The sequence below is a fragment of the Lepisosteus platostomus genome, chromosome 1, assembly GCF_059453375.1.
Source record: "Lepisosteus platostomus isolate fLepPlt1 chromosome 1, fLepPlt1.hap1, whole genome shotgun sequence".
Lineage (NCBI taxonomy): Eukaryota > Metazoa > Chordata > Actinopteri > Semionotiformes > Lepisosteidae > Lepisosteus > Lepisosteus platostomus.
The window spans coordinates 41,430,892-41,445,398 of NC_142611.1; the positions used below are offsets into that span (position 1 = coordinate 41,430,892).

General features: G+C 35.5%; 1 protein-coding gene across 2 annotated transcripts in view; it reads right to left on the minus strand.

Annotated features, from left to right (window-relative positions):
• The window catches only part of evc2 (EvC ciliary complex subunit 2), a 122,157-nt gene that overhangs the window by 17,740 nt on the left and 89,910 nt on the right, over positions 1-14,507 (minus strand). For both annotated transcript variants that reach the window (XM_088628807.1, XM_088628800.1), the window contains exons 19-20: positions 11,264-11,351; positions 7,292-7,452 (exon numbers count right to left, since the gene is read on the minus strand). In XM_088628807.1, coding sequence (XP_088484933.1) covers positions 7,292-7,452; positions 11,264-11,351 — 249 coding nt within the window. The remainder of the gene's footprint in view (positions 1-7,291; positions 7,453-11,263; positions 11,352-14,507) is intronic.

The window sequence follows — 14,507 nt, forward strand, 5'->3', positions numbered from 1 at the left end:
TTGTTGATAGATGATGTACTCGTAACATTTTTTCAAGACGAACTACAACATTTAAAAAATGACTTGTATGTACTTGATATCTCTAATCAATCCACGGGTCCTAGCACAAAACGAAACTAAAACGCATACCGTTTCGCGCTTCTTATTAGTTGCTCAAAAGTAATTTGACCGTATGAAATGCATAATATAAACCTAGAAACATATACGTGAGCAGTACTTAAGCACTGTAGTATCGGTGTTAAGACATACCTCTCAAATACTGTAAATCAAGTTAAAAATATCTCAAGACCGATTCTGGTCATAATGAAACCATGTTTCGTGTATGTTTTCTTTTTCATCTTGAAATAACTCATTTCTAAATACCTTTTTCACTGTTAACATCTTGCAGCAACTCTGCGACAAAATATACACTCTGACAGTTCATCCTGCTACCAACATTAAATAAAACAAATCTTAAGATTTCTATATTTATGTCTTTATTTAGTGGTTTCATAAGTGACAAAGGCTAAACTTTCTTGGGAAAATGTCTTTTATGTGTTGCGGAAAAAACTGACTTGCTTTAACAAAATATGTTTACAAATCCTTTCACCTGGCATTTTCGTATACTCAAATACTGTAAATCAAGTTAAAAATATCTCAAGACCGATTCTGGTCATAATGAAACCATGTTTCATGTATGTTTTCTTTAAAGTACCGAGACCAGCCATATACTGTATGTTTATGTTCCAAAATTAATATCGTTTATGGCCTTCACACGCGTTGCAGTATGCTCCTATTCTTTTTATGCTCAGTTACTAAGATTTCCCTTCAGTGGTAAAATTAGATATGAATATTCAATACTTAAACGGGCACAGTTAAGACATTAAATATACATATACATACTGTATACAGTACAGTTTTCATACGGTAATATGTTTATGTTCCTAAATCAATCTCTTTTATGAGCATGTGAAAGGCATGGTGAATCGATTCTCAAAAATTACTGTACTTTGCATGATTGGAAACAAATGCGTGATTGCGAAATGCTGTGGTGTTACTTTTACAAAGACGGTCAATGAAAAAAAGAATGTTGACCAGGGCAATACTTTGAGTTTACACTTACAGCTTGTCCAAGGTCATTCATTATTAATACTATTAGTAATATCTTCGTTAAAGACTGATGGCCACAGCTCAAACATGAGAGGTTGAGCGTTATTAGCTCCACCTTGCGGAAATTCCGGATACTATTATTTTGCTTGTCGTATTATAGGAGAATTTACGGTAACTAGCGGTATTTACCGGTAGCTTGCGGTAGACTGCGTACAGCGTACCGCAAAATAATGCGGTATCGCCCTCGCATTTTGAATGGCTGCATCTGTACCAGTTGTGAAAAGGCTCTTTCAATTCTGCCCTGTAGATAGAACTCACAAGGAGAATCTCTTACAACTCAATGGCAGTGACCAGGCTTTCTTAAACATACTATTTTCACTGGCAGTAGTGCCTCACCTCAACCCAATGATGTAAACCAAAGACACAAAGAAAATGCAAACATCAAAAATGTTCTACGTACAAACCTGTTCTATGTACAGTATGTATATCTGGTCAATTTACAGACCTGAATGATGTGTGTAAATTGTACACTTTAAGATGCTGCATGTACACAAACCCGCAGTTTAATTCTTTGACATTCTTTACAAATCTTTATACAGTACAACTGAGTCCCGGGATAAAATAATCTTTTTAAAAAATCCTAATACCTCTAATACCTTTATGCACAAGACAGATGGATATGTGAATATATACTGAATAAGCGCACATTGGTTCATTAATACAGTATACTATGTCTTGTAAGTGTTTGTGATGTTGAATAAAAAATAATTTATACACATTTTTAAAACTGAATAAACCTGTATGATTAAACACAGGAAGAACATACAAACTCCACACAGATAGCACCCCAGGCCCAGAACTGAACCCAGGGCCTCAGTGCTGTGAGGCAGAACTACTAACCACTGTGCCATTGTGACACACTTGTATAAACATATACAGTAAAACTCCAGTATTTGCAAGGGTTAGGTACCCTGATGCTTCCACTAGTGGCAAATTCATGATAGCATTGATACCTTACGGGGATAACAGGGAATGGATCCATGGTTCATGAAACAAACATTTCCATAGTAATATTTTGTCATTATCGTTAATTTCAGAAATACTGTTAGTAATCATTGGTTGTATTATAATAAAAACAAGTACTGGAAAGTTTGGTTTTCTGGTTTTCATCTATAATTGAAGTTACTGCATCTGTTAACAAATAAAATACAGTAGATTACTATTTCTCCTAGATTGGGAGAAAACCAGAACATCCAGAGTAAACTCACACTTACAGGACATGGGGAGAACATACAGTACAAACTCCATGCAGTTTGCACCCTAGGAATTGAACCCAGAGCCCCAAAGCTGGGGGATGGTAATGCTAACAACTAGGCTACAGTGCTGCACCTACTGTATACCAAAGTAATATTAAAGAAATGATCTCAAACAAGGAGAGACAAAAGACACGGTATTGTAGGCAACAATAGTTAAGGAAGCATCACACATGTGCCACCATGTATAAAGCAAACTACTAATATAAGTGTCTTAATGGCTTTTGTTAGATTGTCAACAATTTTGCAAAACAATGTTATGCAAATGCAGGAACATAGGAAAACAGAAATTGTCGATGATAATTTAAACTGCGATATCAGTATATTGGTTTGACTGATATATCAGTAGAAAAACCCCAATTTGTTCTACTAATCATCCACTTTCTCCTGTATAGTGCATACTTTCCGTAAATATCTATTTACTTTCTAACATAAATATATTCAAATTAAACAAAATATTAACATTCCATTCAATGCCAAAAACAGCTTTTCAGGGACGTGCCCATGGTAGTGACACATTTATTTTCAGCAGAAACAGAGTTCTAGGCACCAAACCTTCTGCAGCAACAATCTGGTCTTAAATATGATTATTCATTTATCAGAGTTTGACAACTTACATATCGTTTAATTAGGAGATTAGTAAACCATAACCCAAGAATAACATTGTTCTGTTTCTCTACTATACAGTATGCTTACAAAGCAGAAATAATATAAAGTGTTTATCCTAGACTTGTTTTTCAGTCAGGTTGACAGTCCTTATAGAAAGAAGAGAATTACACCAGTGAAGGATTCATCTTTAAGATGATTAAGAAAAAAAAATTGCATTATGTAATGCATGCAAAAAATCATATTGAAGATACTGTACATTGACCAGGGTTGAAAAATGTCTATAATCTATGGGTCATGTTACATATTTCTTGAGGATTTTCTGGGGCTGTTTTATGTGCTGTACTTTATGTGTACATTTTCAGGAGTTCACTTTTTGCTGAATGTTCTTGAAAAAGATGCATGTTTACAAGAAATTATACAGTCCTAGCTTTTATTTTTTTTCCCTCAGTAGGTAAGATTTACTGTTTATTTAAAACGTGTTATGTTTTATTATTTATTCCTGGATACAAATCTCTCTCCCTACAAAATTGTTTGTTCCTGTAGTTAATTTCTATGTGCACTGTATGCTACCATGGAAAACACTGTGAAAAAAAACACACTATATAATACAGTTGCAGAAAAAGAGATTTTGCATTCTTAAATATTGCATTGCATTGCAATGCATTATGATATATCATTGATGCATTATCAACAATATACTGTACAGTACCTACATCTCTGTTTTATAACCAGTCCGACCTACATTCTAGTTGTCCGGGGATGTGTGTATAAAGCTACAGTATGTACCAGTATAGCAAGTGTGCTTTGATGAGGTCTACACTGGTGAATTATCAATTTTAGAGAATCGCAAGTTTCCATCTTGGTGCTATGCTCTGGTTTTGTTACTCCAAACACATACAGAGAAGTACTAACATAAAACGTGCAGAACTATGTGCTTGTGGAATGCCAGTGGCCGGAATTGAAATATTCCATTTTGACTATAAGCTGTGTTGGTCTCACATTAGTTGAAAGGACGAACTTATTTAAATTGATCAAATCAGATAGAGTTGATTCAAGAATTAAAACTTCTACAGACTGCAAAAAGCAAAAGAGAATGTTCATTTCATTGAAAGCTATTAATTTTCCTGGATAAAGTTACTTTAATCTTCATTTACAGTCCAGGGTCTAGCAATTGCAATTGAATATAGCTACCAAGTAATAATCATATCAGAGTGGAAGCAAATTTAAAAGAGCACTGAGGCAAATTGCTTCTGAGATTTTGCGAGAACAAAGGAGGAAAGATACACAGCAGAACAGCACAGAATTTAAAAAAAACGTATAGATCAAACAGCACACCAGATGTGGAGCAAAAATTGTTACTCTGGAGGAATACAAAGAATCAGATTGCCTGAGAAGACTTCTGAAAGGAAAACATTAAATGTTCATCAAAGAGAGAGCAGAGGAAGAGAAAGTGAGCACTATATGTTGCTGAATGGGATTCGGCCAGCAGATACATGCAATTTATAGCATTTAAATACAGGTACAGTATAAAAAGGAGCTAAAGAAAGGATACTAAAGATAATACAAAGACGACAAACTCGGGTTAAAACTTTACTTATACATAAAAGGAAAGCAAGTGAAATGCAACTGTTAAGTTCAACTGAGATAAACAAGAAATCATCTTTACTTAGGGATGGGGTGGCTATAAAACACAGCTTACGCCTGCACAGCAAGCTAACCTAATAGAATCTTTCTGATTCTAAACAAATAGATAATTAATATCATAAATTAAATGTGCACATAGGAACCTGCTTTATGTGTTATTTAGCATGACTTTCTTCAACTAAATCTTTAACATTCCTCAATAGAGCAGGATAATACATTACAAAATGTGTCATAACTGGAATAAAAACTGAGTAATATTTCTTGTCTCTCAATGTACGGACCCTAGAGAAACAAGAAATCTAAAACTCACATACTGTATCTCGTTCAGTTTTTCAAAGCCTCTAAACGGTACAGGAAGACAGGTGGAGGTTTATGCAATGACACAAACAGAACAACTTCTAAACGAAAACAGTTCTATACGAAACAGACCTTGAACACAAATGGAAGTATAGGGCCATATTGGTGGTCTTCACAGGGATCCCTGCCTGCACCATGCAAAGATGAACTTCCAATGTTAATCCATAAACTCAAGGCATGACAGAGGACACAATGTGCCAAAGAAGACTTCAGCTTTCTCCGCCATTAGAAACCTTGCTATGGCCAAGCCATACAGACAAAATGGACTATATCTGAAGGAGATGGACATTACTAGGCCTGGGGAAAGGATCATTGGAGCAATTGACAAGTAATTAAGTGCCTGTATCTAAATGCCATTAGGAGTATTAGGAAGAAAACGTGTGAGATAGAAGCTATGGCACTGAATTGTGATTATAACTTAGAATTACAGAAACGTAGCTAACATTGAGTGTTGGAGAAAAATACTTCATTAGTATTCTGGAGAGGCAGGGAAATTAAAAGGGTGGAAGTGTACTGTAGCAGTATTAAACTAAATTCAAACATAGGAATTTAGAGGACTGAAGGGACAGAAAATCTATATGGCTCAGCCTTACATCAAGTCTTACATCAGGAACCACAAGCATTTACCAAAAGCTAACTATTCTATTTGGAATCATCAAGGGCATTCACAAAATTAACGATTGGGACTTCTTCAGAACCGACAATGAAATACAAACCAGAAAGCATAAATGGAAACTACAGGCAATTAGATATGACACCAAAGGCACTTTTTTACATAAAGGGTTGTGGGAATGTAGCAAAAGATATCTAGCTGTCTTGTTGTAGGCAACACCCTGGCTAATTTCAAGAAATGGCTGGATGAGATGCTAACATAATTTGCACACCAGAAATCAACCAGGCTAGTTGGACCAAAATAGGACTGTAATATTTGTAATATTTCTATTAAAAATGGAATTGATCATCTGGTGTCCTGAAGGGCTCTGTTCTGAGTCTCATTCTTTTCAGTATTTATATGTTACCATTGGGTAAGATTATTTGTAGGTATGGTGTCTTTATGTCTATACTGATGACACCTACTGTAGATTTACGTCTGCATAAAACCTGACATTTATCACAGTGCTTTGTTGATGAAACAACACATTTTACACATGACCTGTGACAAGACCATGCTGATTGGCACTCGTTATCAAAGTTCTGTGTCCAGCTTTAAAAACTCAGATTTGCAATATTGTGATCATATATTTTTTCATCACTGTGACAGTTCTCCTATATGTTCACATCTCTCCTAGTCTGATTCAGAGAAAATAATGCATGTGTTTTTTTATTGTAATATGGACTTTGCAGATGTATGCAAACGTCCTTAAAAAGTTGCAATATGTTCAGAACTCAGTTGCTTGGATCTTTATTACAACTAGTATACAGTATATAAGCACATCTGTTCTTTTTTTTTAGCATCCTTGCGCTAGCCTTCTGTGGGTGGATCTCACAAAAAATGTCTCGAACGGTTTGACTCCTCACTACATCAGTAAATTGTTACGCCCTGTACACCCCCACATGATTTGTGCTCTTGGCATTCTGGCTTATCAGTCCCTAAAACACAGCTCTGAACATTAGTAGGCATGTACAGATATCCTTAGCATAATCTCAACAGCCCATATGAGATCCTGCAAGTCATTCAGCGTTTTCAAATCCTGTTTTTTTACACAAGCTTTAACTTCAGTTCAGGAGCCATGGTAGCTCAGACAATAAGGGCGTCTAGCTTCCAGTGTCAGATGCATTGAGAAAAATGGTGGCCCTTGCCCCTCATTCCCCATGGGGCCTTCATGGCCTGATAAGGGGACCTAACCTGCATAATTACCTTAACTTCAGTTCAATTTATTGTATTAAGTTTTCATTAATGCTACACAGTACCTTCAGAAAACAAAACTGTACAGATTAAGGATCATTATCATTCTCATTCTTTTTATCATTATTTTGAGACCCAGAGATGATCACATCTCACACCCTCTTACTAGAAATTAGAATGAACTTTTCCATCTAAGACACAATGTTGTGTGAACGTTTCCTGTAAACAATATGTTTTATTTAGTAACAAGTCATGCTGTTAACTTTAGGCAAAGATGGAAAATAACTGTTTTTTCAATGAAATTATTTTAAAATAATTTTGAAATAAATTGAATTCATTTGTCTTAAAATATCCATTCTAAACCAGTTAAACATTTTGTCTTAAAATCTAACTAAAGGTTATTAAATTCTAAGAATGTCCATGTTCAACTTACCCTTTCTCTCTCTCATTTGAAGGTGGCTTGGGCAACAGCACATCAATGATGGAAATAAGTTCAGATTCTGAAGATGTTGGGAGCAATAAATGCAAGACTTCAAGCAAGACACAGGCTGAAATCTGACTTAGCTTCACCAAACTGGCCGCAAACTCAAGTTCCTAAGAAACATGTACAGTATAGAAGAATGTCACAAAACATCCATAGGATATGAAGCATCTGATTTCAAAGGGTATCTTTACATTCTTATCTAGCAGCTACTGTATTCACAAAGACTGCTGACAGTACAGCACCAGGAAACAATTTCTAATTAGCAATCCACTCATGTGCAAACCACTCATTCCCTGTCACCTGCTAAATGTCTTACAAAACATCAAAGGGTGGAAAAGGGATGGGAACTTCAAAAAATATTTTCATAGGCTTAAAAGATAATAGGCATGACTAGTTTATCAGTCAAGCACATGGGACCAAAGTAATACATAGTTTTGATAATTAGTTTTTATTGTTCCTCAAGGAACTACTCATTAATGTTAATCCCCTCCACAGTTGTTTTTCGTGACTGAATAATACATTTTTTAAAGTGTAATCAGTTTCCAGAAGGCAGTCAGTTGCATGAGTAATTACAGAATATTTATCTATTTTAATATACTGAATAGCTGAATATGAAATGGACTTTTGTGTTTTGTTCAACTTATTATCAACTATTTTGCATAAAAAAGCACCAATAGTGACACAAACTGAATGATACAAGTAAGAAAGCTGTGAGAATGTGCCTTTAGAACTAAAACTAGAAGGTGCTTTTCTTTATATAGAGCTGCGGGACTCCGAAATAACCCGCCCATCCTTGCTGCTGAAGCTGATACCTGGCTTCTTTAAATTCACAACAGGATTTCTAATTTTCTCTGTGTGGATTGAACATTTCCAGTGTGCCGCAAATCCAAGAACTCATGAAATATATTTAAAAAATAGACCAGTTGCTTGTGCATCAAATGAAATTACAAACTTACATCTCTATATGTAATGAATAGCATAGGAATCCGCTGGCCTATTACCAGACCTTCTGGGCATTTTGCTCCGTGTCACAGTACTATTAGCATCTAATTTCTTTACTGTTGTGACTCTCAGAGAATCCTCTATCAATGTTATTGAAATTACTATTAAAAAGTTGATCTATCCCTTTACTGCCTTATGTATATTCCAATAAAGGTATGTGCATGAAAATGTATTATTATACAGAGGCATTTGTTTCTCCATATTGAACAATAATATTGATTATATCACATTTTTACACACAGATTGCCAATAGATTGTAATGTTCCTGCAGTGCAGGATACGTTTCCTATTGTAATGTTCCTGCAGTGCAGGATACGTTTCCTACTCATACTATATCACTTCATTTTTAATTCATGGTTGTGCTTCGGTCTTCTGACTTTCTATCAAAAAATGTCACAAGAGAAAACATTGAACCTGGAATTTGTCCTTCAATGTACAGTATAGCCTACTCCTAAATAATAGTAGAAATAAGGAAAACAATTTTGCTGTGGAGTTTTAAAAGTCAGTAACATAATGCTTTGGTCTGGAAAGCATTTACATGACATTTCATACTTACGAAAGCACTGAATTATGAGAGGTGGTGGTGGTTTCTGTCAGTATGTCAGAACTGACATGAACAGTATGACAATGAAAGACAGTGACATGTACAGAGAAAAAGACAAAGGCAACTAGCAGATGAAGAAAAACTGAGCACAGTACTAAAACTTTAACAGTACTATCACACAAAAATAAACTAAAGGCACTGAATTTAACACATTACATCCGTTTTACAAATAAATCTACTCTCTAATTTTCTGCGTGGTATTTTTTTATGAAACATCTGCTTAATGTGGTTGAAAAATATACTAGGAATATAAGATGTTCACAATGTTAAGTCACTGGGGAAGCATTTGAAGGATGAGTCATTCCCCCCAGAAGGTTACTGAACTGAATCCTGATCATGCTGAGGTCAAAATCATGACAGGGGACACAAGAGAAGCTATGCATTGACCTTTAATTAGATTGTATGAATAGGTTCATATTCACTGTATTTATTTTCAGTGCACAATGTGTAAAAAACCTGATTACATTATAAAAGTCCCAAACTGTTACCTGGAACTGCATTTCACTGCATAAATGCCATATGCATTACAGTATATCTTATTACCGACATTTGGCTGGGTGTTCCCTGTTCTTAGATACTGTTGTGACTAGGAGCACAGTTGATTGTCATTAAGCCTACCAATGTCAGTAGTTCTCAGCAATGTCTCAATGTTTTATAGTTATACAATGGGTAGATTTTGCTGTATTTACACAGGTCCTTTTACTAAGTTACAGATGATCAAATAAAGAGCCCTTATAATTAACTCAGGTGAAACACACTCACTGTCACTGTCAATAAATCAGCCGTATCATCATCAGAAGCTGTGCCATGAGACAGTCCCATTTCTGACTTAAAATCAGATCCTGTCCAGGTAATCTAAACCCTGAAAGTGTACCAGAATCCAGAGTTTTCTAATATAAGAGTGCTTGTTATCTTATTTATTTTTTTAACTCTTATTCCCTTGATTGTGGAATCTGCAGACTTAGTGATACCTTAGATTAGAATATGTAAATTGTTTTCACTCATTTGTGAGCATTTGTTTAGAGAAAGAGATTTCGTGCTGTTTAGCATCCATTTTGTTTATTGCGACACAGGCTCACTCTCCTTTGCCTGTTGAAGTGTTTTTGTACTCAGATTATCAGAATGTGGGGATTTTCTATGGCTATAGAAGGCAGGGCTCTGGAAATCAGCATTAACCACAATCCGCTCATAGTGCAACTGTTGTGTGTGGCATTTGTTTGTTAAATAATATTTCTTTGGGCCTGATTATTATTCTACTATCATGCTGCTCTGGAGAATTAAGTATGGAAGCCCGTTTCCACCAGGGAGTAAAAAAAAACACGCTATGGTATCTCGCAATTGCGACTGTATCTCAGAATTGCGACTTTATATCTCGCAATTGTGAGTTAAAAACTCAGAATTCCGACTTTAGATCTCAGAATTCCAACTCTATATCTGGCAATTGCGACTTTTTATCTCACATTTTCGACTTCGAAATGGCCCACATTTCACTGTCTGTCCTTTTGTTATTGTAACGGATTCGGGTTCTAGGGCTTGTGCCCTCCCCACTCCCACCCTAGTTTGTGCCTCACAGTATTGGTTCGAACCCAGGTCTTGCCAGCTGACCTAAACAAAGTAAAAAAAGTTTTTAAGTTGCAATTCCAAGTTTTTAAGTCGCAATTCTGAGATATGAAGTCGCAATTCTGAGTTTTTAAGTCGTAGTTCTGAGTTTTTAAGTCGTAGTTCTGAGTTTTTAAGTCGCAATTCTGAGATATGAAGTCGCAATTACAAGATATAAAGTCGCAATTAAGAGATATAAAGTCGGAATTCTGAGATTTAAAGTTGGAATTCTGAGATACAAAGTCGCAATTGCGAGATACCATAGCGCGTTTTTTTTTACTCCCTGGCGGAAACGGGCTTCCATAATTAAGGACTCACATGCCGTGCAATGTGTATTACCTGAATTTAGGGGTTGGAATTATTCATCTTTGTTTTATTTGCTTGCATAGGAAGTCAGGACCTGATTTTGATTTTATTTAATCAATAACATCCTTATTTTGTAATTTTAACACCTCCTTTTTGTAACAATACTTTTGAACATTCATCTGTACAAAGACTGCTTTATAATTATATTGGGAAAGCCACCATCATTCTGCTCTATACCATCCAAAATGTAATTCTTAAAAAATATCAATTTCCAAATTACTGAATCACTTGAAAATGTTCTCGAGAATAAAAATGAATTAAAAAGATGTGTAAGCAAAAAAGAAATGTGAGGGAAAAGTGCTAACATTTTAAAATGTGCAGGTTATTATAAATACTTTGATAGCAGTTACCTGATCAAAATGTATATGGAGTGTCTTAAACTCCAGTTGCTCTTTCAAATCTTCTTTTATCTGATATCTTGTGTGCTCTTCTTTCAGTCTAAAAAATATAAAAGAACTGTAAGACAAAGGTCCAAACAACAGGTAAGCTCTGTTATTATTTCCTCTTATCAAAGTTATTTTACGTGCAGTAAGAAACAGCCAAAAAGTATTGACGGCCTTTGAAAAAACAGACACAATAAAACTTCTTTAGACACTGTAGAGTTGCGCATTATTTCTATACATGGAATTCTAATGCCAGTCAGTTGTGATAACATTGTTTCTTCAATGTTCTATACAGTATTAAAACCCCAGAGCCACCATTTCATCAAAAGACTCATAATAGGGAACAATTCAGAACTGACAGATCTAGAGATTGCGCAAGCATTATTGGCAAAAGTAGATAACATTCAGCATGTCTGAAACACCAGAATGATTGTGTACACATTTTACAATAAAAAGAGAGCCATGATAATTCAAGAATACATAGGATGCTTTTCTAGAATGTACTCAAAACTTGTCGGCAAAAACATTAAAACACCATAACTTGACCATTTTTAACTCGCATCTCTTATGAACTAAGGTACAGCCTGGGGTAATTAATTTCGATTACTGCATTGTCAAACCTTGTCAATTTTGTGGTCCTCTGAATATTTGATTATATATGCCAGCAGCTATATCACTCTGCAACTCACAACTGGCAACCCACTGAAGCTCAGCAGGTGTGAGCCTGGTCAGTACCTGGATGGGAGACCTCCTGGGGAAAACTAAGGTTGCTGCTGGAAGAGATGTTAGTGAGGCCAGCATGAGGCACTCACCCTGCGGTCCATGTGGGTCCTAATGCCCCAGTATAGTGATGGGGACACTATACTGTAAGCAGGCGCCATCCTTTGGATGAGACGTAAAACCGAGGTCCCAGGGTGTTTCTTGAAAAGAGTAGGGGTTTAACCCTGGTGTCCTGGCCAAATTTCCCATTGGCCCTTACCAATCATGGCCTCCTAATAATCCCCATCTATGAATTGGCTTCATTACACTGCTCTCCTCTCCACTTATAGCTGATGTGTGGTGAGCGTTCTAGTGCACTATGGCTGCCATTGCATCATCCAGGATGATACTGCACATTGGTGGTGGTTGAAGGGAGTCCCCATTACCTGTAAAGCGCTTTGAGTGGAGTGTCCAGAAAAGCTCTATATAAGCGTAAGCAATTATTATTATATTTAAACATATTTAGTTCTGAATATTTAGTTTGAGCAAATATGGATAATGTACCTGGCGGCAGCAAAAAGAAACAGCCTTTTACAGTGACTTAGAGCTCAGCTTGACTTTGCAGCAGAAGGTTCCCCTAGCCTGGTCATGGAGGGCAACTGTTTCAGTTGGTTTCATCTCCAGCCTTTTATAGCCAAAAGCCAACAAATGATTGAAATTTTCTAGCAGGGTTTTTGTTTTTTAATTTTAATTTGAACTTGTGATTGTTATCAACCCTGTACCAGTTTCTTGGTTTCCAGTCGCCTCATTCAGGTATGCTGCCAGGCAATTGGACCTCTGAAAAGGGGAAAAAAATAATCGTGGGAATATTTATTCCTTATAATAACCTATTCATATCTGTTTAGCCAGAAAGATATTTTAAGTATGCCGTGGAGAGACTTTATTAAGTTTACTGTTTGGAAATAATATGGTTTACGTAGTTTTTTTTTTAAATACGGGGTGCAAAAACAAGTAAATTAAAAGCCTAAATAAGAAAGCCAATTAATTGAAGACATTAATTATCACTAACGATTTAAAGCTCAGTTGGAATGAAAATAAGCAAACAATGTGGTCCCTGAGGAGTTGGTCTGGGAACCACTACTAGAAGGAAACGTTCTATACTGTATCTCTTGATCTACTTGAATCTTTCTCATGCCTGATCAGAAAACTGTAAAATATAATCCACCTTTAATAATAAACAGTTGTTCTCAAGTCTGGTCCAGAACTCTATGTCCTCAGGGTTTTGCTCACTGTTCTTAAACACAGGCTAATTGATTTCAATTTTCTACTAGAGGCCTGTTTTTAACTTTCAGCTCCCAAAGGGTTGAATGAAATTGATATCAACCCTGTACTAATTATTGAGTTTGAGGACTGTCCTCATTCAGGTGTGTTAACGTGACCAATTGGAGTTAAAGGAAAACTGCAGTCACAATTTCTCAAACTCCTTAATAAATCTTGGTAACAAAGTAAATTCATTGATGGTATTTTACAAATTTCAAATTTAGTTTAAAATCGTGAACTTGGAGAAAGCACTGAAAGGTGTTCAAAAATATATTTTTAAAAAATATTTTCCTAAAATGATCCATTTGTTTTTCACTTAAATATTGCTGGTTACAAGATCTTAAACATGTTTAGGCACTACTGTACATACAGTACCTGTACATTTCTGTATGGTGAAGCTGTTGTAAATAACGTTGTGCTTTTTTGGAAAGGTTTTTTTGGAAATCAAGAATTTACTTCAGAAAAAAAAAATCTAAACACCCAAGCAGATCAATTACATGCATCAATGAGCACTGTTGATTAAAGACCCAACTGGTACAAAATTCAGCAGATACAGGAGTGTAAAACACAGATATAAAACAATGATCCTCAATAATGAGACACCACAAACACAGTTAACATATTACAGAATCTTCCACATTATTAAACTATCAGCATATAAAATGCTAAAAGGAATAAACTGAGTGTTATTTTGCTTACCTTCCATGTCTGGAAGGTTACCTTTAATCAGTAATTCATACAATACAAAAGACCATGTACAGTATAATGTCACATAGTAATTCATGTGAGTAACATCAAACTTAACCTGCTGAAATTTTGCTTTTTGTAGTAAAGACAAATCATTCCTTATAATATTGTTTGATTACATTCGTTTATACTTCAGCAGAATATTTAACACTTCTGGGACATAGAATATGAATCTCTCACATCCATCTGGCAATACTGTAAAAAATACTGTATTTTTAGCAGACAGGGTTATAATAAAAAAAGAGGATAACACTTTAGTTTGCACTAAATGAGGATCATATTTGCTAACTTCCTGAAACAGAACTCCAACAATGAAAATGTCCTGCTTTGACATCAAAATGACACTGATGTGTGACACATGCACATATCTATAAATCACAAAAAAACTGATACTGTATGTGAAAAAGTATAGAAAAATGGATGTGCTTGGTTAAAAGTGTTGTAA